Here is a 27,098-nt window from a genome sequence, read left to right as displayed (position 1 = left end):
AATCAAAGCTCAATAAATCTAGAAGAAGTTAAGTATTAGAATGGTCTTCTAAATGTCCTATTAACATGATGTAATTAAATGAGAATGAACAAGAGAATATTTTTTTTTGTGCAAAGTGTAAAGCTCACGGACATTTAGGCCTATATTTTGTTATGTAGAGTATACCCAGCAGCCATCTACTAGATTAAATCCATGTTTAAATGTTCAATGAGAGAGGTGTTTGAGTAGGACTTTCATCTGAGGATGGGGAGGCATGTTTAATTATTGTTTTATACTTCATTTGTGCCAATGTAGCCGAAATAATACATTTTCAAATATAAATGAAGGTTAAACAAAATGATTTTAGTAACGTTCAAAAATGTGTAATATTCAGGATGTATAGTCAAATATTACAGAGATACTGGCACTATTTATGGCTATGGCTTTATTATAAAGGGAGGTGTATAATAGTCTAAATCATTTTTCCATGCCTGCTACAAACGAATCTACTGAGACACAAATGTGGGTTTGGGGTTATGTCAAATCTTTTATTGTAATTGAAGAATGCCTTCGTCTCTGTGTGTGTCCCCTCACACCACCAGTCCAACTTCTTCCCACCGATTTGGCGGCAATTTGAGAGGCGCCTCACATCAGCAACAATAGAGCAGCTGCTCATCAGCATCAATGGGCTCAGCGGACTTGTGGCTTTATGCGTTTGCGCGCCTTTTTACACTGCTCTCATAAAAAGTGAGATTCATCTCATGAAGCTCTGGGGTTTTTATTTTTGAAGTTGAGATCCTTAAACCACAACAAAGTCAAAGATCAAACAACACAAACGTCTTCAATTCATGTATATTTATTGGAAAACTTTACCAATGACAAAACATCAGGAATTTCACAAACATGTTTTTCCATATGAGATGTGAATGAATATTATAGAACAAATTTTAACACATAGTGTTTACAGACTATTCTTTTGCACAGACCAAATACTAATAATTATAGTAATTAATAAGTCCATCGTGCAAACCTTAAACAAAACAACCCTTGGGGTTTTACAAAAGTGTTGACAACAACCCATATCTTTGAAACCCCAAAGAGGATTGCATTTAAAACGTTCATAGACCTGTGCCTAAGACCTGTGCTCATTTCTTCTCTGACTTTAAAGCCACCATGAGACAAATGCTGAATTCATTCATTATATAGCAACTCCAACGATTCTTAATTATATGACTACGGTTATAGGAACATGATAATCATAGGTACACACAAAATAAATAACACACATGAGATAAATGTCCAACTAATCTACCAGGGTCTCCACATGGCCGCGCTGACAGCCTGCGGGACTGGCTGCGCGCGGCTGGGAGCCACTGCGCTGCTGCTGCGGGACTGGCTCTCCAGTCTGGTGCTGAAGCTGGATTTGAGGCTCAGGAGTCTCTGCTGGATCTGAGGGAAGGTCCTGGAGCTCTGAGCACAGCAGTTCAGGCATGTTGGGGTTACGTTCGCAGAAGTTGACTGCTGGACGAACTCGTTCACCCGCTGGCACGTGTCCTGATCCAAGCTCGTTGTGGGTAGCAGAGCGGAGATGCGCTGGAGGCAGGCTTTGTAGCCTTCTCTGTAACTCTCTGCGGAGTCTGAAGGGAGAAAGAAGTTGATTAGTGGCTTGTATTTATTGTGTAACTTTCAACCTCAAATAAGATAATTTGTGCAGTACTACATCGCAGCTCAGGAGAATGTGCTCACCTTTGACAGGAGTAGAGGGAAGGTCTCTGAGGAAACGGACGGTCATTTCCAGAATATCAGCTTTCTCCAGCTTGGAGTAGCGAGCGTTATCTTTGCCAACCAGAGGAAGAATCAGGCTTTTCATGTGACTGAGGCTGTCGTTGATGCGAGCACGCCTTCTCTTCTCCAGTAAGGGTTTAAGAGTCTAGAGGAAATAATTGGAAAATCAGTTATTCAGCCGCACTTAAAAAAGTCAAATCAGAAAACATTTTCAGAAACACAAAGCTCTCAAGTGTTTCTCTTTCTCTTACCTTTCTCAGTTCGTTGGCCTGTTTTCTCTGGGCCACGGTGGACCTGGCAGGGAGAGGCTGGGTGGCCTCGGCAGTGATGCTGGGACTCATTTCGTTTGCTGTTGTTACTGATGTGCTTTTTAGAAGACAGTCTTGCTCTTGGAGCAGCTGAGCTGAAGTGTGCCTCAGAGCTGCGGAGCCTCCTATTTATGTGTCTCCGGCGCGTCGGAGGGGAGGGAACACAAGCCATCATGCAAGGGGTCTGACGGGGGGGGCAATGCCTCTGGGAGATGAGGGGAGCTCCCGTGGGACCATCTGGTCCTCATGGTCTCCCGCGAATACCGCTGGTATGCGGAGTTTCGTTATGATGTTTTCTTTTTAGTGCGTTTCAAATGTAAAGCTTTAACATTGACCCAAGATCTAATTACGCACAAAGCCATATAACGGTGTTTCTTTTCTCCCACTTAAAGGCAATGGCCTATCGGATAGCGTTTTTTTTCGCCATTCTCTAAAGCAAGTGTTGCTTCTATTTTTCGTCTTGCGTTGTCATTAAATTGATTATCCTTTGTTTAGCCTACTTCTGTTTATTATTCTGAATGGCGTGCATTCAAATCTCACTGCAAACGAGCAGCAAAACTTGAAATGATCATTGTAGCTGAGACAATGAAAGTATTGTTGCAATATAATACATGATTTCTTGAAAAACTTTTTTTAAAAGACCGAAATACGTATATTTATTCTATTAATCTATGCCTATATCCTTGACTTGCCTTCCCCCACAACAAAGGAAAAACAGAACCAGATGAGTGATTGTGGGGTAACAGGACTAATCTTTTCATAAAATTAATAAAACAGAAACCCAAGCGACGCCATGTAAGCATTAACATCTGCTTGTGAACCATCAGCAGCTTGTTTCCAATTTCAACAACCTGGAGCAGTGTAGGAGGAGACAAAGTGACGTCGACTACTTTCAACTCAGACACAGAGGTGCCTACATCTGCGTGTCTGTGTGACAAAACAGTCACGCGGTCAACAAGTCGGATTTCACTGCAGAGAGATCACGTTTATCGCTACTAGAACAAGTCTGTAGACGTCTTTTACAGCGAGTCATCCTTATAAAATCTCCAGCTGCAAAAACCATATTTAATGTTATAAACAGTAATACATATATATTTAAAGAAATACAATTTATTTTAACCACTTGAAAATTGATTTTATTACATCACTGCGGCTGAGTATTAAACCAAAGAGTGCAGCGAGCTGCCAGTAGGATTCACGCGTTCGGCACGCGCCACAACCCTGCAACAGATGGGAACAACCCCACCCCCCCCCCCCCCACTTCCCTCTCTTCTTCCGTCTCCACCCACCCCTGCTGCACCACTCTGCTGCTGCTTCCATCAGCATCCCGATCCCTGATCTACTGTCCCTTCACCATCAGCGTGGGGGTTTTGGAGGGAAACTTGGGTGAAAGCCCACAAACACAACAACGCATTTCATACTATCTTATAAGAATCAAACAAAGTGAAAACGAGAATGCACGTCAACATACTGGAAGAATAAATAGTGCTCATATAAAATACTTTGAACTGTTATTTTGAAAATGAAGATGTAGCCAGTTGTTAAATATCTTTTAAACATTTTTTTGTTATTGATCATTTTGTGCTGAAAAATCGTCTTTCAACGCGTTACGCACAACTTTTACGCACGGACTTGTTCAGGGAAGAATTTAAGAATGAAGGATGAAACTGCGACCCGGTGGCAAGCTGCTCTGCTGTAGCTTGAAGGTTTTGAGCCTCCTTTTTTTCCAAGCATTAAAGATGCGCAGTTTGCACGCGTCCTGCCCCATGGGGCCCCAAATAACTGCCATCAGGTCCAGTCTGGGAACTGGCCCTTCGAGATAAGACAAAAAAAAAGTCCAAGACAGGCTTCGGTTGGGACCTTTTTTGTCCTAGTTTTAGCGTGGGTATCCATCTGTGCAGGGTGAGAGCACAGGGATCCTTTGTTAAAATCTGTAGAAAAGTACACTCACCAAGACAATTTTGGCAACTCTGTTGGACAGGGATATGATTAGCCTCTGAGTTTCTTCTAGTTTAACTATAGAGGCTATACAATTGACTGACTTTTATCTTTTTTGATCAGACTATAAACCGGTTGAAAATGGCAATTTGTTTTATTCTATTCATAAGAATGATGGAAAACATCGCCAACCTGTAGAGCAAAAAAGTGGGCGAAATACATCTTGTATTTCCCATACAGTATATCGGTGTTTCCTTTCTCCCACTTAAAGGCTATATTTCCCCCCAGGCAACATCTTCAATCATAAGTGTTAGGTTTATAGTTGAGAAACTGATGGATGTGTATCTGGTCGCATAAACGGCATGAGGCTGACACGAGCCACAGTTCAGACAGATGGAGCCTGCGCACGTTTATTGATGCGTGAACAAAGAAGCGGCCACGGCTCTCTGCCTTGTTGAAGGTGATCGTCTCCTCTTGCGGTTACGTGGAAGCTTCCAGACCCTCGAAGGTTTCCAGCTTTCAAATTTTGATTGCAGCTGGCTGAAAGGATGTCTGGCATCCCAAGCCGAATTCTACGCCAACATGATCCGCATCACACTGAAGCGTCTGTACTGACGCAAACATTGAAAAAAACATGTTAGGTTTGGTGGAGTTTCAGGATCCTAGTTTATAATCAATTTTCAATATTCTATTTTCTATATGTTATATGTATCATAAGATAGAACCTTTAAATGTAGAATAAACCTTTTTCATTGAGGTAGGCTATAAAAACACAATTGTTTAAATTATGTAAGTATTGTAGTATTTCAACATTAGTTCATGTTGAACTTGTGTTGGGTTTTTCTACCGCAGCTTCCAAATCACATTCTTAATAACAAAAAATTAACTCTGAGGACAATAATAACGTTTATTCTCCTTATGTCCTCCTTATGTTCTCCTTATGTATCCTTGAACGAGACTTTACATTTGGAAAACGAAATTACTCTGGTGAGATTCTTCATTTATGGCTATTTGTGGACGCGTCTAGTCAGTGAAAGAAAGTCTTATCTTAAAGGTGTATCTTTAAATTATTTTCATAAGTCGAAAGGAGACTGTATTTAAACAATGTTCTTATATATTAAAATATATAACGTGAAACTTTATGCTATTACTGGCTCATTGGGACGCAATTTGACTTTGTATTTTTGTGTTGAAGCAGAATAATAAGACACGTGGAGGTTTTTGTAAAGGTTAGTTAGAAAGATTTTTTGGGGAAAAATATCGGTGATACTTAGAACAGTATTCGTCTGTCACATACCGTAGTCAAAATAGTTCTTAAGGACGTAATCATAATGACATTATGATAATAGTTTTGTCTCACTTGGTTTGATTCTTCAGAGATAAATATTGAAGAAACTGGCTCTATTACTTTGGAGGTGAGCAATTCAATATTGAGATATTCTTATTGGGGATTATTCAGTTATAACAAACATTACATGTTCATTTAAGGTGCACAGGTTTGGCAAAATCCTCAGTTTTGTTATTTTGTAAACAATAACAGGAACTCTAGAACCTTATAACTACTTACATTCTCATAAGAAGTAATGAACTGTTCCTTTATCATTGTTACATATGCGTGTTTCTGGCACATTAGGAAGTGATGTAGTGCTGGTGTTGTTATACATATATACACAGTATACTACACTGTATGTTCTTAAAATCCAGTTAAATGGTAAATGGACTTTTCTAGTCTTCTGATTGCTCGAAGCACTTTTACACTGCAGGTCACACCTACACATTCACACCCTGATGGTAGAGGTTGCTTTGTAGAGAGACCATCAGACTTAACTAATCCCATTCATATGCATTCATACACCATTGACAAAGCAGAGGGAGCAATTTGGAGTTAAGTGTGGCTGCAGGAGCTGGGGATCGAAACCCTTGACCTTCCGGTTGAGAGATGACGACTCTACCAACTGAGCCACAGCCGCTTGAGATGGGTGTTAATTGTTTGTGTTCGGCCCATTCTTCATCTGAAAATACTATGTTACTGATGGGCAGTAATGGAATGTGTCATGAAGACTTATACTTCCTTATTTCCCAAATCCTTAAGATAAGATGAAAGAAGATAAGAAAATCTAAGCAAAGGAAACAAAGGGTTATTCCATATACTAACACAAATGATCTCTGGTCTGTGCTTGTTTCTCATTACTGTCTGTGTTTGGAGACATACACAAAGAGATGTACAGTGTAACTGGTTCTTGAAGGAAAGAGGACTTGTGTACACAATCATCCAGACTTAGATAATCCATTCAGGCTATTCTCTTGTTGGTTTTGTGCTGAAACTATAATGCAACATTTTCCCCCCTGAGATTTTCTTTCCTGTAAAATTTCTTCTCCAGCTGCACATTAATTACAGACCCACAGACAAACTGATTTTACAGCAAATTGATAAAAAAACAAACATGTAACTGAGCACCCAGCTGAAAAAGCTCAGCCATGTTCAACCCAATTCCAAAACCATTTTGTTGCAGTTTTGCTTGAATTTGACACAAGCAACACAGACAATGAAGGGAACTCATATAATAATAATAATAATAATAATAATAATAATAATAATAATACATTTTATTTATAAAGGTGCCTTTTAAAACTCTCAAGGTCACCTTACAAAGCAGAGATAAAAACAACAAAGTAACAACACAACGATAAAATTGACGTTAAAAACACAAAAAACACAAAAAAAAATTCCTTTCTACTTGTATGACTAGCTCCCAAACTTTAAGTCATTTCAAATTGCACAAACCTTCAGTGACTGATAGTATATGGATGCAGATTTGGCACAGGTACTCTGTCTCACCATACATATATTCACAACTATTCACCAAGGGTTAAATGTTGTTGAAAAAAATATTACTATTCAAACACTTTTAAGTTTTGACAGAAACACCATTTGTAAGCTGCACATGATTTGTTTATTGTAACTTTACACTTCATGGCTCTCTATCAGTGGAGGGAGTTTTTCTTTTTTTACTAACAGCAATGTTATAAAGTTAAAGTGAACCATAGGCACAAGATTGAAAAGGCCTTATAGGAGGATCCTGAACAGAAAAAAACTTTGTGAAGAACTTCTTTCTTCTTATCCATGAACCTGACCAAAAGCAAGGGCAACAAAGTGCTCATTAAGGATTTAACATGCATTCACATACTGGCTGAGGTACAGCTGCACAGTCTAATGCTGGCTTGTACAAATGCTTTGCATGAGTGTTACCTCTAAGAACAGAGATAATTGTTTTTATTTTCACTGTTATGGTAAACGTTGGTTGTATTGTTGTGATGTGTAGTTTCCCAAGTTTTTTCTGCATTTTGGCACTGTTAAGTCTGTAAACTTAAAGCATCTTCCAGTAGAGCTCCCAGCAGGGCAGATGAACTGGTTTGCATTAGAGTGTACAGGTTTACCCAACAAAGCATACAGGGAGGGAATATTCCTAATTAGTCTATAGTGTCTGCACTTTTATGATGCTGAGATATTTTATGTTTTGATTGAGTATCCTGATATCTTCAGCTATAAACAATGAAATACACAACAAGTTACAAGTATAAATGATCTTTGTTTGCCTTGAGGTGTCTAGGGAAATCAGAAGGGTGACTTCATAGACAGAAATTGGTCATTTAAGTATGTAAATAAATTTAAAAATAGTGAAATGCTTTAGCATAATATAAAGCTATGTTTTTGCAGAGCGTTGTTTGTCACTATTTTATTCTGTAATAGCACTGATGTGTTGTCACTCATGCAAAACGAAGACCTATCAACATTTGCCTAGAAGCTTCCCACGCCTAAAACAACGCTGTTTTCAAAAAGCATCTGCCACCAGTGACCAGAATCCAAACTTTTTTTTTTCCTCAAGCACGAAGTCCATTTGACGTCACTGATTTTATCCGAGTCTGCAGCATCATCTCTATTGCCCACGTGATAAATGAGACGCTACCACAAGAGATTTCTAGAGGGTTATATTTTATTCTCTTAATGAAACACCACTAATCAAAAATCCTTCATAATGCATAAATGTTGCACTTTAATAGAAATCCAAGCCTCTATCTTAAAATGAAACTTGATCTACCTGCAGGTTATTTGTTTCTTTTGATCAAACTCCATTGGTGGCTTTTGAAATAAGCAATCGGAAAAAGAACAAAGTATATATCATTGCTGAAAGAAAAAGAGCACAACATGTTTATGGTTTTATATATATAAAACGCATTAGATTAAGCCAGGGTTGCGGAGTTTTCATGCAAAAATTATAAATGTTTTTAAGTCGTCTTAACTACTGTTTTCAGCATTGTCACTGTTCTCCTTTGTGAATGAAATCCATAACAGTGCAAAGCATCGAGTCAGGCGTCGTTTTCTGAGTCAGAACAACCTTTTTGCGTAATTGTACACTGCATAAATCAGAGGCGAGATGGCTCAGACAGGATTTGAATATCGTAACCAAGCCAAAAGCCAAGCTGTACGACAGAGAACACATCTGGTGGTGCTATTTGTTTAGCTCTTGTCCTAGTTGACAAAGGTAAACTTATAGCGTCGCATGGGCGTCTCCACCAATAGCTGCTCTGACAGACTCTACGGTCATGCTCTTCAAAGAACTCCTCAAAAAGCAAGTAGACTCTAACTCTCAATGGTTGTTTATGAGACGATAAGTGGGTTATATAATAGAGAAAATGCTTTTAACTTTAAACTCAAATTATTTTTATTTCTTTATATTTTTCTAACCGATATTATAGTGGGGATTGGAGCTGCCCCGGCTGCACGAGCGCAATTGGACGGCCGATGACAGGAGGCTTGTTGGCGGCGTTTTCGAATATTGGATTTCTGATTGAGGGGGATCTATTGTGCTGCCATATCAGGGGCACGAGAACAGCACGAGCCGGCCGAACAAAGGCAGCAGATGGCTTTCCTGCTCCTCGATGAATTATGTTGAAGTTACAGAGACACAGGGACCATTAAGAGTTCTCCGGGGGGAAATTAAAAGGTGGGGGGTGGTTTATTTAAACATGAAAATACTTTTAAATCTAAATATTGTTTATTTCAGCAATGTCCATAAGAAAAAAACATAGGCTATTTCCAACGTAGTCTACACCTTATAAGGTAGTATTTCTATGTTCCAAAATATCACACATTTTATTATTTTAATTTCTAATAACGATGGAAGAGAATAAGAATAAAGGGTTTTGCCCAAACATAATCGTGACTCAAGTTGTAGGCCAATTCATTGTTGCTATTTATAAGTCAATCATGGATATGCCTTTCTGTCTGAACTTTTTTGGAACATTCTCTCTTGAAAAGGGTATATTTAAAAACATTTTGAATGGTACATTGGACTTTTAACAACAATCATATAACATAACAATGCATCTAATTGTCCTTCGATTGGTTTAATTGTCCTTATCAGAGAGACAGCGCTTGTGTTTACCTGGAAAAGTATAGGGAGTGAAAAAAACGATTTCCTTACAGAATTTGAAATCATTGTTTTAATATGTTTAAGCCTATATACATATATAATACTATATAATATGTATTTTACTTTTTTCTTGCTGTGGCATAGTCCTGCACAGTCCTGCACAGGAGAGCAGAACCAGTCAATTGGGGGCGTGGTCTAAACGAGGTGTCCGCCCACATTGAGAACGCGTCTCTGTCATTGAGCACTACACCTCGTGTTGGAAAAGGGCGCTCAATACAACTGCAGTCATCAACCAGCAACCACCTAAGAGTACTGCAGCATGGGCTTTAAAGACGGGCACAGTGGCCACAAAGTCGGATCCTGGTATGTAAATGTTTTTCCTTAAAAAAACTGTTATTTTAATACCTGCTTCAGAAAGTGCCTCATAGCTGTAGTTTATAATCTAATGGTTAAACGTGATTCCTGCAATCAGAGCTACTTATCTAAACCTAGATCAATGTTCTGTTTTTATATAATAATGTTAAACACTTTATACGTGAGATATGTCAGCATGCTATGTCTTTGCTTAGGAATATTCATATTTATTAAACAACTTTGTAATGACATTGCAATATCTGTTGTAACTGTAACACGTGACCTGTCAGTGTTTTGATTATTTCAGATTTAATGATAGGCCTACCTAGAAGTAGCCTAGTGTAAATCTATAATCTAATTTATTGTAATGGGCACAGCTCTAATGTCTCCTCCATATGATGTAGCTTTATGTTATTTGGTGAAGGTTAAAAGATACCCTTATTGTAAATGACATTTTAAGAAAAAACATGGAGAAACATCACTCCGACATACTTACCATGAATAAATAACATCAGAGTGTTGAATCGTTTAGCCTTGTCACTGCTTCAACTCTGTAGTTATAACGCTGTCATGTCAGATTAGTTGTCCTGTGTCTGTCTGTCGCTAATGAGCCTGAGTGTGAGAAAGTCTGACCGCAGAAATTCTCACTGCAGATCACGCGTGACTGGGTCGCTGTGGGAGAGTCAACACTCCAGCATGGTGAGTTCACGGGGACAGAAGACATCGAACTGAAGTCTCAAAAGATGTAAGCAAGGAAGGAATAAGATGAAGCTAAGAATAAGATATGTATCTCCTCATTTGTTATAATGTTGTACTGTAATGGCAATCATTTTTTAACAATGCCCATTTTTAGGTCCAGATGTTGATGTGGGCTCCTTACTTCAGTAAAGAAACATGTGCAAACATTATTGATGATATTGTAAGTACAGTATATACAGTATACGGCCTTTAGTGGCCTCTTAATAAAAAAATATGACTGTTTATTGATGTTGTGATTTTAAAGGTTTGGGTTTCTTTTTTTTAAATGGAGGAAGGGTCTAAATCAGGTAAGAATTCAGCTACTGTAAATAATATCATTGTAAATCAAATTTAAGATAAATCAGTTACAGGAGGTTATATGCCTACAGTAAAGGCAGTGCATTTAATTATATAGGCCTAGTTTGATATATTAAAAAATATATATTTTGCATCATAGGCTGCTGGATACCTATAGACACATTTCAACACTTTGTAATAGGTTTATGTAACAGAAAAATACTAATATGTTCAAACAAGTGCAAAATTATGAACGACCATACATCCAAATCCAAAATGAAACAACTCTCTCACACATAGACAAAGGGCATTTTATTCTTAAGCATTAGGGGATTAAGCATATGAGAGACCATGGGGATGTAAGTTCATAGTTAAAGGCCTGATAAATTCTTCACTTAGTTCATGAATGGGTCCCAGGTTATATGGAATCTGTTAATAGATCCATTAAGGGTGCATCTGAATTTCTTCTCAGCTTGATGTTCTGCATCACATCTTTTATCCATTGTGTGATGGAGGGGTTACATCCTTCCATTTGAATAGAATTGAACTGACTAGCTATTAGAAAGGAAAACACAGAGACCTTCTCAAAGTAAGGACAACATTGTATCGGGCTGAGAATACGCTAAAGGTACCATAACCATCTGAAAGCTACGATGTGTAATGTAAAGACCCTTCATGAGGATTCAAATTTGATATATAAAAAAACATCATTATCATTTCAAATGTTTAAATAGGAAACGATCACATTCAGGATAGTAACATAAAATATAAAATAACATAAAATAACATACAGTACATTTATGGATATCTATCAATTCTCATGTCTCCTTTAGTGGGCGATTCACGTGATGTTTTTATTTCATATTTTAATTCTACAGATAAATGAGAGATTTTACCAATTCAAAAATCTACACGCAGGAGGACAAAGAAAGAAAGATAAAAAGACATAAAGAAAGAAAGAAAGAAAGAAAGAAAGAAAGAAAGAAAGAAAGAAAGAAAGAAAGAAAATAAATGAATTAATACAACTCAAGTTTATATCGGAGGATGGGGACGGATAAATAAAGTCACTTGCTCTCTTTGTGTGTTCTGGTCTTCTTTCAGGTGCCTAATAAAATACATTTTGTCTGGGCTCTTTTTGAATTGTTGTTTAATTTTTGCTTCTTATTTTGATATAAAACGTGTGTATGTATTTCAGTCTTTATATGATAACATATAGGCTGCTAGACATTGTAGCTGATTAATCACGGTTAATAATAAAGTTGTATTTTAGATCAGAAAGGTAAAATAAGCTGGTTTAGGTTTGTCTATAGTCACTATAGAGGCATCCTCTTAGCACGCGCCCTGGCCAGCGAAGCGAAAGTAATTAGTTAATGGCACGCGCCAACCAGTTGGACCGTTGCAGATGGGCGAGAAGCTGTTCTGGTCTGATCTTATAAATAAATGGTTTAAATTTGTCATAACCTGGTTTTAAATGTGTTTCTTTCTAAAAGAGAATGGTAAAATTAGATTTAAAAAAAGGGAATGCGTATTATGTATTTTTAAATGATTATAATTAAAGCCCACTAGTAAAATAAAACGGAACTTTTGCAAACCCATACAATTTTTAAGTGATCCTTACCAACACCCATGCAGCTCACTGAAATATTTGAAGCTTCTGGTTTAGCCATTAAATGATAAATGGATCATCTGTGTCCAATATTGCACATGGACCAGAGTGAACAGTATTAATACTTAAATATGCTTTAAATGCTTTTATTGTTCACATTTTTTTCACAACATGTCTCTGGATTCGACTGGTTTTATGTGTTTCGGGGCTTTCTAACTATGCAAACAGACAGTGTGTTTGGCTATAAACAGCTTGAACTTGAGCAGAAATTGTCCCTGTTTGAATGTTCCCGCGCATCAGCAGATGTGACCGCACAATAGAAGGGGCCGACGCCTTGAGTCTAATTTGAATAACTGTCGCACGCCTGACGCGTGCAAGAAATATCCCAGCTTTCCCAGGCTCTGTAGGAAAACCGTTGGCAGCCCCTTTCCACTTGGGTGGGGATTTAGCTTCTAATTGCTTGAAGTTGTGGGAAAATCTTTAAAGAAGCCTGGGAAAATACTCTACATCACCTACCCAACACAATCCTGTGTTGGAAATTTCATTGGAGATCCGCAGGGCTGCAGCTGCAACAAAGACATGTTCTTTATATTTCTGCACCACACTCACCAAACATCAACTAATAAATAAATGAATAACTAAAATACTTACAAAATGAAGATGGGTCTCCACTTAAACAATTCCCCTTTAAATACAAAAACATGCAATCAAAATGCCATCTGTTGTGTCTTTAAGGTCTAATGTTATATGAACAAGCTCACAATATGAATTACCTCAAAAATAATATAGGCCTATTGATTGTTGACTCAGTTGCATGCTGCAGGGAGTTTTGTCCGTTAACACAATATTACAATTTCCTATATAAATAATTATCAAACTTAATATATCTGGGATTCGAAATAATTATTATAATATATAGGCTATATTTCTTTTTGGCCTACCTGCTGGTAGACCCATGATAATTGTCGTGTAAGTTACATTATAGGCCTATGTGTTCACGTCAGGCTATAATAACAATGATGAGGTAGGCTACCCCCCTAAGTTGTCTGGGGAGTTATTATTGTCCATTTCCTTTGGGGAATTAGGCCATTAGTCAGGCCGCTCATGGGAATTCCCCCCTCTCCTTGGCGCGTGCAGTGTCTATGACAGTTGGACCAGTGCAACAGATGGTCCGGAGAAGCACGCGCCGAGCACGAGACATGCCCATATCACCATCCATCCACCTAAGCCCCCAACCCCACCCCCTCCAACATCCCACTCGTCGAAACAACCCCCCCATTTGACAGAGGCCACTGAAGGGGAAAGTCCGTCAACTTAATCTGACAGTGAAGAATCAGAGAGTGCAGCTGTAAGTTTTCTTATTATGAAGTTAACTTAAAGTAATATATTACACAATGTTAAACATATATTGAGTTATAAACAAGACATTACTCGATGTGGCTTCAATTTAAGTTGCCCTAAATTTTCAATGTATCAGCCTTCTAATCAGTTAAATTGTTTTGTAACAAGGTATTGCCTTAACCTTTTTTTAAACCACAAAATATTCGTTTTACGATATGTTTCATGTTCTAAAGTGCTGGGGTCAGCTGTAGTGATTTAAATAAATCAACGTGCTGCCAATTGATGACTTGACACCTTTGCAGGTGGAGCTACCTTGATGAATGCGGAGCTTTCCTGCCACCGTTTGGTGATTTCAAGTATTACAGTTAATCCCAATGGCAACTTCATCAAAACGTCTGCTCTTCTTGTTTAACTAAACCTTATTTCTTATAGAACTGAGTACAGATCGTGTGTGTGTGTGTGTGTGTGTGTGTGTGTGTGTGTGTGTGGTAATTTACACAGCATGAATTTTAAATGTAGACCTCTGATAATGGAAATACAATCTGCAGTCAAACGTCAAATAATGAGACTTGCAGGCTTTTGCTTGATACCTACCTAATCATTGATGTGTATGCTTTGACTTTCCTGTTATTTAAACCTCTATTGGTGTGTGGACATCATTTATGATTACATATCTATACAGTGCATTACTTTGTTACCACCTTCATTCAGAATTTTACTCAAAAAAAAAAACTTTGAAAAGAAGAAGTCATCATTAGGTCCATTAAATGTGTCCCATTCAGCGTAACATCATTTAGAGTCTTTATCACAATATTTTCATGGATATAAGTGTAAACACTAGCTTAATTTTGATGTTGTTTTTTGAGGTGGAACTATTTTTAAAGAGCCGATCATGTTTTGAGTCTACAGCACATCATAACATACTGGGCCCTCTATTTTTACAATGTGTCTTATGTACTACTACTACTACTACTACTACTACTACTACCATTAAGAACTGGTTAGAGCGATAAATTCTGTCTCAGGAGTAGTATGGAAGTGTAAAGTGATATTACTTCAAAAAGAATACTCAATTGTGGAAATTAAGTAACTGCAGGATAGGCTACTGAAGAATGCATTTAATGTAATTACCCATGAGTAATTTGTTCTCTCTCACTCTCTTGGCAGGATTTAAGAAATTTGCTCTCTTCTATTGCAAACACAATTTCACCCAAGGGAAGCCTTATCTTTTACAAAAAAGTCAACTCAAGATCACATCAAGGTCCTGTGAGGAAATACCAGTTTGTGTTAGTTCTGGCAACCTCAGCAGTCCATCTTATCACTGTACTGATTTTTGTTCTTTACATTAGGTGAATAGTGTTTTTAGTGTTTCTATTTTCTTTTTTCTTTTTGACAATCAAATAAATCCCAACTCTATATTATTGCTGGGGAAAACGTAACATGCTGCTTCTGTGACCTACGATTTAATAACGTATCTGAAACCTACACCCTGGCAATGGTTCCAAATATTTAAACTCATTACAAACAAATAATACAATCATGTCAGTTAGCCCTACATATAAATACATCAGCATACTACCTACTGCATCATGGCGCTGTGGAAACATTTAAGAATTGACCATGAAGTTGAATTATCATTACAATGACAAATGCAGGCTTCCAAAAGGCCACCAGATGGAGCTCTTCTGTGAGCAAAGCATAGGGAGCAAAGTGTGGATGTCCGGTGATGTTGGTTTCACTGCAGTTATATAAAATTAATGGCGCTCAGGCTGCATGCAAAACCAGACTGGGCGTGCGTTCAAAAAGTCCATATCTGAATTACAATTGGGCTATCATGACCGACAATCATCAAGCACGTTTCATTACTTTCTCTTCAGAAGAGTTTTAAGTAACCACTTCGTACTGTCCCTTTAACTTCTGAGCCGATTTCCAGAGAGCAACAACCTGTAGCCTAAGCTCAGCGATCCTCCCCCTGCTGGATTATTTAACAGGCGCTGAGTCCCATGTCGCCATCTGCTATAGGTAGAAAACACTGCGCATTATTCTCCCAGGCACATGACACGCGTTAGCAAACGAGTTAAACACAGAATTAAAACAAAATAAGTTTTCTAGGCCACAAAATCAATCCCAAACTTGTGCAACAGGTGCTGAGCATCCTGTGGGCGCCAGAGAGAGAAGAAACTGATAGGCTTACTGGGACAGATCGTCGAAAGATAAGACTGCAGCAGGTTAGTTATCGATCACAGATATGATAATGGACTAATTATACGACTTATGAGACGTATGATAATGGAGTATTATTTTAACCTGTAAAAGGTTGTCATATAGGCATAGTAAAATGAATGTGTTTGGAAACGGGTGGTGCTTTTGACCATTCGGCTGTGTTGGGAAGATGTGGAGCGATAACTGAGCTGTCCCACAGCATTACCCGGGTTACTGAGATGATTTACAATGCTGAGCTTGTCCGCTCGGTGAAGTGATCGGGCTCTACTCAGTCAACCGAAGGCAGGGCTGGTCCAATCTGCAGCAGTCATGGTGGTGGAGGGGGACAGGACGCTGCTCGCGGCGAGGCAAGGGGACGTTCAAACTCTCAGAGTGCAACTAGCGGCGAACGCGCTAACCATCGACATTAAAGACGTGCTGGGGGCTTCCCCGGTCCACCACGCAGCCCGGGCTGGGAAACTTGCATGTTTGCGTTTCCTGGTGGAAGAGGCAGGACTGCCGGGAAACTGCCTGGCGAACAACGGGGCAAGCCCGGCGCATGACGCAGCCGCCACCGGCAACCTGGCTTGCCTGCAGTGGCTGCTGACCCAGGGCGGATGTCTGCCAGAGGTGAGTTACCTGGGCTATTGTTAGCTTCGTTTAAGTGATGCAGACAGCAGCAGCCTAATTCTCTGCTTCCTCTGACCTGGATGCCATCGCTCTTCCTTGTAGCATGCTTCAGTTGAGTAGGTCACATTATAACTTTTCATTTAACGCTGGCTGTAGGCTTACTTTGTTTTTTAATTACCGGTATTTATTTTTTGCATTAAAGTGACAACTTCACATGTCTCAAATAACCTATTGCACACGGTTTAAAGAGTGTTAAAGAGAGCAGTTCAAATCAATATAGCCTGGTCCCCAGAACTCCAAAACTGTGAAAGCAGAATCACCCTGTCTTGTTCTGAGAAGTGAAAAGTAAATGGTTTGGTGTTACAACAGAAGTAACTTAATCTGGCTGCTACATGTCAAAATAAAAGCTCCTTTGAGCATTTTTTTGTTGGTCTGTGGACAGAGCAGTAGTCTCCTCACCTTGCTAATCTGGTCCTGTATACATGTAGAGTTTTCTAACAAACTGCTGTCTTTTTCCAGTTACATCTGTCACTCATTGTGAATATTTGTGGTGTAAATCGTGATAAACAGGGTGCTATTTATCCTCTTAGTGGACACCTACCCCAAGCAGCAGCTACAGGCACTGAAATAAAGGAGTAGTCTTCTCTCTGATCATCTCACATAGTTCTGTGGGATGCCAGAAAGAGGCATCCTAATTTTTGAAACTGTTTCATAACCAGTTTAAAACTCAAATTAATAACAGATTTAGCATCGAGTCCTTGAGATGTCAGAACATGGGGTATCTAGATATCTCTCAAAAACACAATGTCCCCCTACCCACACTCAAAGCCTGAATGCTTTATTTGTCACCGTTTTGATAACATGAAAGTCATCATAAAATAAAACGATGAAGAAGTGATTAAGAAGTCACAGTGAACTCACCAAATGTTAGCCCATGTAGCATAATACCACCCCATAATACGGTAACTATCAGAGCATTGAGTCTTTTATTTTGGTTACAGTTGGATGCTCAAAATGTTGGCCCTGTGGCAATGAAGTATGCAAAACTGGATTTGCAAATGTAATTTTCTTTATACACCCCATAAAGTTATTCATGAAGGACACAGAAATACACAGTGACATACACAGGGACAAACTAAGTGACTTTGCGGTTGAATATTGTTATTATGAGAGAAGATATTTGCCAAAATGCATGTGGACATCACGTTATGGAACTGAAAGAAATTTTTTCCCATTTCAGTGTTTCTGATATGCAACCTGGATTTTAAAGGAGTCTTAGTGAAAACTGCATTAGATCCAGGGTGTTCTCCCTGTATGCACAGTATTGAAAAAGCACTGTAGCTGATCTGTGATTCTAGTGTTTTTCTATGATATTCAGTTTTCTATACAGTACATGCTTAAACTATGCAGTATGTGCTGCAAGATATCTCAGCTCATGAGACAGACTAACAGTCCAGCATACTAAATAATGGTGATAATAACTCAATTTTTTAAGTACCTTCAGAGGCACCCAAGGACACATTACATATAAGAAAGATGGTACACTACAAAGACAACAAATAATCCCGGTTGTGTTTGCCGTCTTTGAAGGTCTCTTTTTAAATGTTATTTAAAGAGATGACAGACACAGCTCACAGAACTTGAGCTCAGAAACCCATGCAGACATGAGGACACCTTTCACAATAAGGCCCAAGCGGGCCACTTCACATTGATTCCCAATACCTTCTCATTTCAGGGCCACGGCGCTTGTTGTTTAGCAGCCATGTTAAGGTTTCATGACTTCACCTTCCCAGAAATGATTCAGACTAACAAAACACAAACAGATGAAGGCTGCTTAATCTGAGTTAATAAAGCACTCGATCTAACCTCGGTAATCTGTGATTCTAAATCTGAAACGTAGCATTAAAAGCTCTGTCATCTACTGTCACCATGTCACCTTACAGACTGCAGGAGACAAACAAAGGGTATCTGAATGTTGATATCAATTATCCTGATCGCTGGTTCATGCGTGCTTCAACTTTTTTTACAAGATGGTGTTTTTGCTTTGCGTGATTGATTTTATCTGATATTTGATGTTAATGTGAGGCATCCCACTGAAATAGACTGCTTTCTCTTTTGAGTGTTAAACCCAACACACTCATTTTTTATATTCTGTGTAATCCATCCTTTTGTTCCATCTCTTGACATCAACCAAAAGTTTATTTGAAGTGAACATGTTTTAAAAACTGTGGTAGCCAATGAGTAACCACTTAATTCATGACATGCGTTTGTCTTTGTCTTGTCTAGAAGCTTTCAGATTCACTTTATTTTCTCAAATGATTATGTGTCTGTGCAACAGTGGATTTAATACTGCTTACAAACAAAGTGATTAGAAGCTCATGGTATACCTGTTCCTCCAATGATCAATGTGGACAGCGTCAGGAACAAAGTATGCATTTAAAATTGAGTTAAGTGTGGACTGTTTCAAAATGACTGACTCAGGCTTTTTTGAGTTTAAAGGAAATCCCAGCCTATGAGTTTTTAGCACATATTATTTTATCAAGTGCACTCAGAAACCAGTGAGCTCAGAGAGCAGGATGTTCAATGTCGAATTCCCTTCTCCTTAATTTCAACAAGGACACTAAAAAAAAAGTAGCAAATGTCAACAGGAAATCTCACTGATCTGTGATGTTGCTTCTAGAGCCTGACCAATTAATCAGCCAGACGATAATATCAGCCGATATGAGCATATCTAGTGACTATCGTATCGGCTAATTTTATCACAGATATGTGCCAATATTACCGGATTTATTCACCAGTCTAATAGCATTTCATTTGAGTATCATTGTATTACACCGGCAGTTCTCTTTCTGGCTGTCAAAATGGAGTGTACTATATGGATAACAGCAAGCATCATCACTCTCCAGAGTGAAAAGCGGTGATGCACGTACATGTGCTGTTACTTTCCAGTTGAGTGACCATCTTGTCTTCATTATACTGTATAACTTCTCCACAAGTGTTTGATGAATACATTTGGGGGGGGGGGGGGGGGGGGGGATGCAGTAAGGGTATCTATCTATATCTATCAATCTCTAGAGATTGAACATAAATTGAAGAATGGTACGGGCCGATATACTGGTATTAGATTTTTTGTCTCCCCAAAATCGATATATGTATCAGCCCCAAAAAACCCATATCGGTAGGGCAAGTTTCAATGCTTGTTTCAAAGTGTTATATTCAAATTACACATAACAGACATGGAACTTTTTCTGTTGGTTATTCAAGTTTAGAACCCCATATGTTGGGGTTATATTATAAATATCATATTTTATTTTGTTTTAAATCTTTTTTTCTTTGGCTGTCCACAGCATAGGGACAGTTCTGGCGCCAACATTCTCCACCTGGCGTCTCGCTTCAGTCACCATGAGATCACTGATTGGCTGCTGAGGAGTGGCGAGGTGGACCCTGGGCTCTCCACTGATACAGGCGCCCTGCCTATTCACTACGCTGCTGCCAAGGGAGACCTGCCCTCTCTACGACTATTACTGGGGCACAGTCCAAAGTAAGAGCCAAATGGTTTCGTCTTTACAGCGGTTTGTAAGCTTCCTTTCAACATGTGGAAGATCTTAACTTATTGTGAGTTTAATAGGTTGTAGCTTTCTCCCTACTGTTGTCTTGTAGCGACAAACTTGTGATTGAATCTGCAGTACGGTTAACGTCATTGTACCTTTCTTTAGAGCAAGCTTGTCATTATAGATTTTGTGCCTAAAATGTTTGGTCTTTGGTAATACAAAGTAAAATATTATCATCTGTGTGCTTTGAGTGGACATTCATTTAATCAATCACTGCTAAAATCTGTCGCAGTGAGTCCTGTTTGTTGTTTTCCTCCTATTCAAAGATATTAAAATCAGAATCAGAATCGGGTTTTATTGCTTAGTACATTTACACATACAAAGAACTTGTCTTGGTGTATTGGTGCAGAAACAGTTAACAAAGGAAAATAAAGCAAAAATAGCAAGAATAGTGCCTTTTTTGCCATTTTTTTATTTGTTAAGACAGCTGAAGAGAGACAGGAAATGCTGGGAGGAGAGAGTGGGGGATGACATGCAGCAAAGGTCAGTTTCGAACCCACAGCCGCTGCCATGAGAACTATGACCTCTCTACATGGGGCGCTCCTCATAACCATCAGCGCCCCATGAAAGTGTTGATTATTGGTATTTATATTACATAAAAGGCTGCTTTCATTTTTTCCCCCACAACTCTCATCTTGCTTTTCTCGCTCTTTCTTTGACCTTGTCCCTTTCAGCCTCACCATGAAGACTGGTGAAAAAAAAAAAGATCTTTGTAGAGCCTTTTAACCTGAATTTTTTTATTTTTGATTTAGTGTGCTCTTGTCTCTTCTACTGTTTGTAAGTGAGACTGGTGGCTGTAGATCGTCAGTTCAGATTCAGATTTCAGACTGTTGCCACTTTAGCACTCTGACATTGATAAATGATCAAGCAGATTCCGAAGGTTAGCAAGTTAATGCTTACTTGTAGATGCTTGACAAACAAATAAGAAGAGATATAGAGACACTTTTTATCTGTGTTATTTTGATGGTACTGCAGGTTTATTTATAGTATCAACAGGCAGTATCTGAACTTTGCTTTTTTGATACCTGTGCAGCAATCTTAATACTTTGTGCTCAAATCTCATTAAGAATAGATCCTGTTACTGGTTTCACAATCCGAAAACACTATACACTACCCAACAATGACCATGTGCTGCTTATGTAATACATCTACAAGTATTTCCATATTGTTGCCAGAAGTCTGTAGTGCAGCATGAGAGCTATTTCATCAGGCAAATAAGTTTGTGTAATCAAGTGTAAATTTAGACGCACTGTTGATGATAGAAGTAGGTTCAAAGTATGGCTGCAATTCACAATCATTCTTATTTATTAATACAACAATTATATTCCACATTAATAGATTTATTGTTTGCCTTTGAAAACACTAGAAGACAGGGATAAATGGCCATCACTTTATCACTGGAACACATAAAAAACAAAATCATTTTTTTTTGTCTGCCAAGCAGTGTGAAACCCCTAAATATACAATTTAAGATAATAAAAGATCAAGAAACAGAGAAAAACTTGAATTTTAGAACCTGAACCATCATATGTTTGGCATTTATGCTTCAAAATGGCTTCCTCTAATCATCAAAGTATAGTTGATAAATCAATTGATTACTGCTCTTTGAATCCATACATGTGTTTGTGTGTGGGCTTGTGATTGCCCCCTGGTGAATTTCATCCGTAATCAGTGCAGAGTCAGACCCACCAGTGCCCTGCAGAGATAACACTCCTCCTTAAGGACCACTAGATTGCAATGGGCACTTGTGATGCGTTTGAATGACTGGATTGTCCTTTCTCTGAGAAGGAACAAATGAGCACCAATCCAACACAAGATACCCTTTATTAGTAACCAGGGTCTTTGCAGGTTATGTCTGCTTAATAGGAAGGCAGGGTTAGGGTCACCATGCCCCCACATAAGTCAGCTACCGAGGTTTTTCTAAAGCGAACATCAGAGGGGTTAATTATGACTGCATAGAGTGATGATGACACAGCATTCAAGTGTAGATTTGCCAAGATAATAACCCCAGTCATCAGTTTTCCCTGGCTTTGACTCAAAGGGGTGCACTATGTAGATTTGGTAGGTGGAACAATTCTTTGCTATATTTTCTGGACTAAATACACAAACTTTATTCAAATAAAAAAATGGGTCCTTGGAACACTGTTTGGAGCTAAAAAGCTACCAGGAGAGTTATGGCTTTACTGTTGCGAGCCCACCACCATAACTTCTAGCGTAGCATTTTATCTTAAAACAAATTACCCTGTGAGGACAGAGTTATGAATGTATAACACAGAACTTTCACATTTCTCTACCAAAACTCCATTGTGCACCTTTAATGTGGGGAATTAAAATAGTCATTTTTCAGAGTTGAGATTGTTTTGATATGCAAGGTAAATCAAACAGGCTTTTTATCTGTTAACTAGCCTTGGATTTGTTACTACAACAGTCATACTTACATTATGTTAACTGCACAAGAGAGATCCCCAATAACAGAAGAAAACACTGTGAGAGAATCTGTTGGCTCCATGTCTTGTTCATTCTTGTAATAGCCTTTTTTGTAATTGAGTAATATGGCTAGATGACTTACTTGCGACACGTAATAGAAATCCATTTAATTGACACATTAAGGAAATGAACATGTAGGCTCCAGTCAGCTTCTCACCTCAGTAAGCATGGTAATGTATTCTGCCTCTGACAGTTGTAAACAATAAATGCTATTTAAACTATAAGTAACTCTTTTGATGTCAGTAATATTAATGTGAGTTCAGTAAATGAACAGATCCTTCTGGGTTGAGTTAGTAGGCAAGACAAATTGGTTAGAAGTTTAGACTCGAGGCATTTTGGTATGTTTTTCAGTGTAGCTTTCTTAGTGACAACGCATTGGGTAATAAAGGAATAAAAAAGGGAAATATGGAGGTAATCTGATCAATGCTCTCTGTGCTGGTGTCCATGTCAACTATCAATATGCTCACTTACTGCTGATATAGACGTAGAAATGTAATGAATTTACGACTTAGTTTAACAGCCTTGTCTGTTGAATTTCTTTGACTTTATTGACCTTAGCAGGGCAAGCGGCTTGTCCACACACTAATCTTGTGCTCCCCACCTCAAATATTGTCCGATTGCACCCCAGACAGGTGCATGGCTGCTGAAAGTTTCATGAGCCTCAGGGACATGGTAGCTCCCTGATTGCTGGGCCCCATTCACTATTCCCCACCACCACTGTTGCTGTTTACAACCATCACCATGGTGACGCACAGAAGCGGCAACCAGCGATAAGATAATGAGGAAAACAAATCCGTTTGAATGGACGGGCTGCTTTCTAGTCACCAGCCTCGAGCATTGTTAAGAACGGAACTAAGCAAACGAGAGATAGCATTTTGGTTTATTACAAGCTGCACATTTGTATCAGTGATTGTTTCTAGTTTGTTCTACTTGAAAAACCTAAGATCAACATATAACCCCCTCTGTTAGATCATCTCTTTAGTAACTGACTGCCAATCGGCAGAACAACATAACTGAGAGTGTGGCTGACTCCAGGTAATTAGTAACAAGCAAGCCTTTTCCAGTATTTTCTGTTTGTGGCTTTAAACTAAACCAGTGGTATTTTTTGGGGGGAATAAACACAAGATACTTCTGCCCTGAGTATCTATCGTATCATCATGCGATTCTCAGGGTATGCACATTATGATAAATTTAGTTTAACAGCACTTCCAGTATCAACCGAGATGATGCACTTGTACGATTTAACATTCCCCTCATGGAGGTGCATTTTTATGATTTCAGAAAACAAATGTGTGCTTTTAAATCACACGTTCATAGCTCAAAGGTCCTTATGTTGATGACAAAAATCCAAATCTTATCCCACAGTTTTCAACTGTCTGTAAAATCACTTAGTATTTTTTATTGTAACAGTTTATGGTTAAAGGCCTATTAAAAATAAATTGTTGGTTATATATTTATAAGCTACATCTGCATAGCTCGCTCATTCACCGAGCCATCCCAGTGAACCAACAGGCTCATGTGCTGTCTCTCTGCTGATAGCCTCTGTACACAAAGAGGGAATGAGAGAGAGAGAGAAAGAGAGGTTACAGACAGGTTATGCAATCACTTAGTACAGATTAAGATTTTTGGCCAAACCATAATTCCTGCACTTGAGAAGGAAAGAACTCGCTATTAGAGTATTCTAGAAGCCATGTGAACTTAAGTTTGAAAAGCAAGAAGGGCTCCTCAAAAACTATTTTACCTATTTGTATACATTTCTTCCTTCTATTGTAAGCATCATTAACACACAATCAACACTGTATGACTAAGATGGTTCATACTGTCCAGTTTTAAATGTAACTCTTCTGAGTATTTCCCCAGGACTTCCCAGCCCTCTCAGCTTCTCCTTTTCTGAACGTCATGTGTGTTCTCATGCTTAGATTGACGATAGCATGAGCCTCTCAAGTCAGCCTAAGGTTTATGTATAGAGCATGTATTTATAGCTCAGTCAGAGTTTTAAATAGTTTCTTTTAGCATTGAGTTGATGTGTTGTTAAGTTAGCTGTTAGTCACCGTTAAGTATGGACATGTAGAGAAAGAGGGGAAATATGTGAGTATAGGGTTGTGTTTTTTCACACAGCCAATAGCCTAGCTGCACTTATTTCCTCAGCACTAATCTTCTTGGTGCAAGTTGGATCAAAAACCCTTTATGTTCTTTTTACGACAAGGGCTTTAAGCTGAGAAAATGTGGTGTGACGTCAGATGTGTTCTACTCATGTAGGAGCACAATGAATGTCCCTATCAGCAGGTTTGTTGTCTTTGTTATAACTCCTCTTGTAGTCTTCAGGTTCTGCTGTGAACAACTGAAACTTAAGTAACACTGTTCAATAAAGTGTGTATATTTCACCACAACATTCTTCATTATTTAGAGAGGGAAGCCATTTAGAAGCTACAGTAACACGACTTTATCAGGCAAGAAGACCATTAGTCTGACATCAATTACTTTGCTTGTAATGAAGATAACCTCAGTCTTTGTTACCATGTACAGTGGGGGAGGGGATAGTGTACCACAAATTACTGAGGCAAATCACTAATTGGGGCTGAAATGTCTCAAATGTCTGAGTTATTTTCTCCTTCAAGCACCATACAGATTGATAGCATAGCACATCTTGTGCTTCTTGCTAGCTCTGTGGTCACGCAAGGCTTTTTTTTCTTTGAAATCTCAACCTCACATATTTAGAAGAGTGTTGGAGCCTTCGCATTTCAGAGTCGTGACAAATGCAGTCTGTGCGTTGTTCAGATTGTACCTGTCTTCCACCAAATGAACTCAACTTTGTCACTCTCACATAGTTTTGAGGTTAGGATTAATGACAAGTGTAAGCTTCTTTCCTCCACAGACCCCGGTGAGCAGGTGAACTTAAGCCCACTTTGGTTACAAGCGTGAATAATTAAACTGTCAGTCTGCCTACATCCTGATGACAGAACCACACATTACTTCATCTTCTTATTTTGAAATATTTAAGATGTGTGTGTTTTACTTGTACCATAGTGATTTAGACTTCCATTGATTATTCAAACATTTTCCTGAAAGACAAGCCTGTGTGTCAAACATGGGTGTATGTCTGAGTACATTTGTAATATTTATACCTGTATCATACAATTTACATTGTATTTGTAGTTAGTACACTATAATTGCAGCCAAAGTCATTTTTAAGAATATGAATCACTTTTCTGGCTCAGGCTGGGACAAGCCTGATCATAAGTAGATACAGCCTTGTGTGATAAGATTTCATCCAGAACATGTTGTTGTCAACTTGCTGTTTTAATGCGGATATTGAGTCACCAGAGCAAACCACGTTCTATTGAGGGAAAGTTTGGCTGGGTCATGTTTGTGTCTACATGATCTGCATGCCCACTTAAGCCCTGCCTCTCATTTGCCTCACCTTCCCCACTCTTCTCCACCTACCAAGTGTGGCTCAGGCACTTGCAGCCATTCGTTAAGCACAAAGCAAGTCAGGCAAAGCCAACGGAGTGATAATCTTCTTAGAAGACTCATTGCTCATTTGTCAGTGTCCAAATAAAGCACAACCTGATGGGATTTAGTGGGGAAGCAGTCGTTCACTCTCTGACCTCCCTCCCTGTTGGAAAGGATCTGGGGATGGAGGGGTACAGGCATTGGATGAGCCTCTGTATGGGAGGCGGGGTTAAAGGGCCTTTGGAAATATAAGGCAGCAGGATTTGGCTCAGCTTCACTGCTGTCTGCTCTCAAAATAGATGTAAGTTGTCCATGACAAAGATATGATTTGCTATAACAATTTATTGCCCTTAGACTGAAGCAAAAAATCCAACCAATGAAAAAATAGTCATACAATAATTTAATGTTGGTGTGTCCAGAGCACACCATTTATGAATTGGGCAATTTCATTGATATTTAATTAAAATCATGTTTAGAATGAACCTAGGCAAAACATAAGCAAAAAGTAGATAAGCCATCATGAACGTGGTGGCTTCTTGAGCACTGTTATGTAAAGTCACAGAATGTACTTCTTGCTAGTTTGACCCCATTTTGCCCTCAAAACTAACTTTTTCATCATAGCACAGGAAGATTTAAGATGGTATAAGCTTTGTGATATAGCTGCAGGATATAGCTATTAAAAGCCGGTTGACTTACAGGGATAGACATGGTCAGCAAGAGTACTCAGAAATTGAGATTCATCAGGCAAGATGACGTCTTCCCATTCTTCTGTTGTCCAATTTAGGTCAGCATATCTAAATGTAAGCTTATGTCTTCGTTCTAAATTGACTCCACACCAGTTATGCAGTCTGCTGTATACCATCTGCTCTAAAGATCCTTTTGTTTGATTTTTATAGACAGGATTTTTTATTCTCAACTTTACATATGAAACCAC

General features: G+C 38.7%; 2 protein-coding genes and 1 long non-coding RNA gene across 7 annotated transcripts in view; 2 read left to right on the top strand and 1 right to left on the bottom strand.

The window, feature by feature from the left end:
• Positions 1-825: 825 nt before the first annotated feature.
• LOC109987156 (transcription factor HES-2-like) lies at positions 826-2,153 on the bottom strand. The gene is made up of 3 exons (XM_020638161.2): positions 2,016-2,153; positions 1,726-1,909; positions 826-1,616 (listed from the first exon to the last, which is right to left on the bottom strand). Exons 1-3 carry the CDS (start codon positions 2,103-2,105, stop codon positions 1,288-1,290), a joined length of 603 nt encoding a protein of 200 aa, XP_020493817.1. The 5' UTR covers positions 2,106-2,153; the 3' UTR covers positions 826-1,287.
• A 6,487-nt stretch (positions 2,154-8,640) lies between these two features.
• On the top strand, positions 8,641-12,532 carry LOC114920448 (uncharacterized). Its single transcript, XR_010667537.1, has 3 exons — positions 8,641-9,016; positions 9,590-9,808; positions 10,453-12,532. It is a non-coding gene; the product is annotated as an uncharacterized lncRNA (long non-coding RNA).
• Positions 12,533-15,758: 3,226 nt separating this feature from the next.
• The window catches only part of espn (espin), a 44,025-nt gene continuing 32,685 nt past the window's right edge, over positions 15,759-27,098 (top strand). For 2 of the 5 annotated variants that reach the window (XM_065961632.1, XM_065961634.1), the window contains exons 1-2: positions 15,762-16,613; positions 19,961-20,154. In XM_065961632.1, coding sequence (XP_065817704.1) covers positions 16,314-16,613; positions 19,961-20,154 — 494 coding nt within the window. In that variant the 5' untranslated portion in view covers positions 15,762-16,313. Of the gene's footprint in view, positions 16,614-19,960; positions 20,155-27,098 lie in introns of all 5 variants that reach the window. The other 3 variants (XM_065961631.1, XM_065961633.1, XM_065961635.1) reach the window with 3 other exon arrangements.

The sequence above is a fragment of the Labrus bergylta genome, chromosome 12 (assembly GCF_963930695.1).
Source record: "Labrus bergylta chromosome 12, fLabBer1.1, whole genome shotgun sequence".
NCBI lineage: Eukaryota > Metazoa > Chordata > Actinopteri > Labriformes > Labridae > Labrus > Labrus bergylta.
Note: the sequence above shows the minus strand (reverse complement) of the source record. Positions and strands in the feature narration are given on the sequence as shown.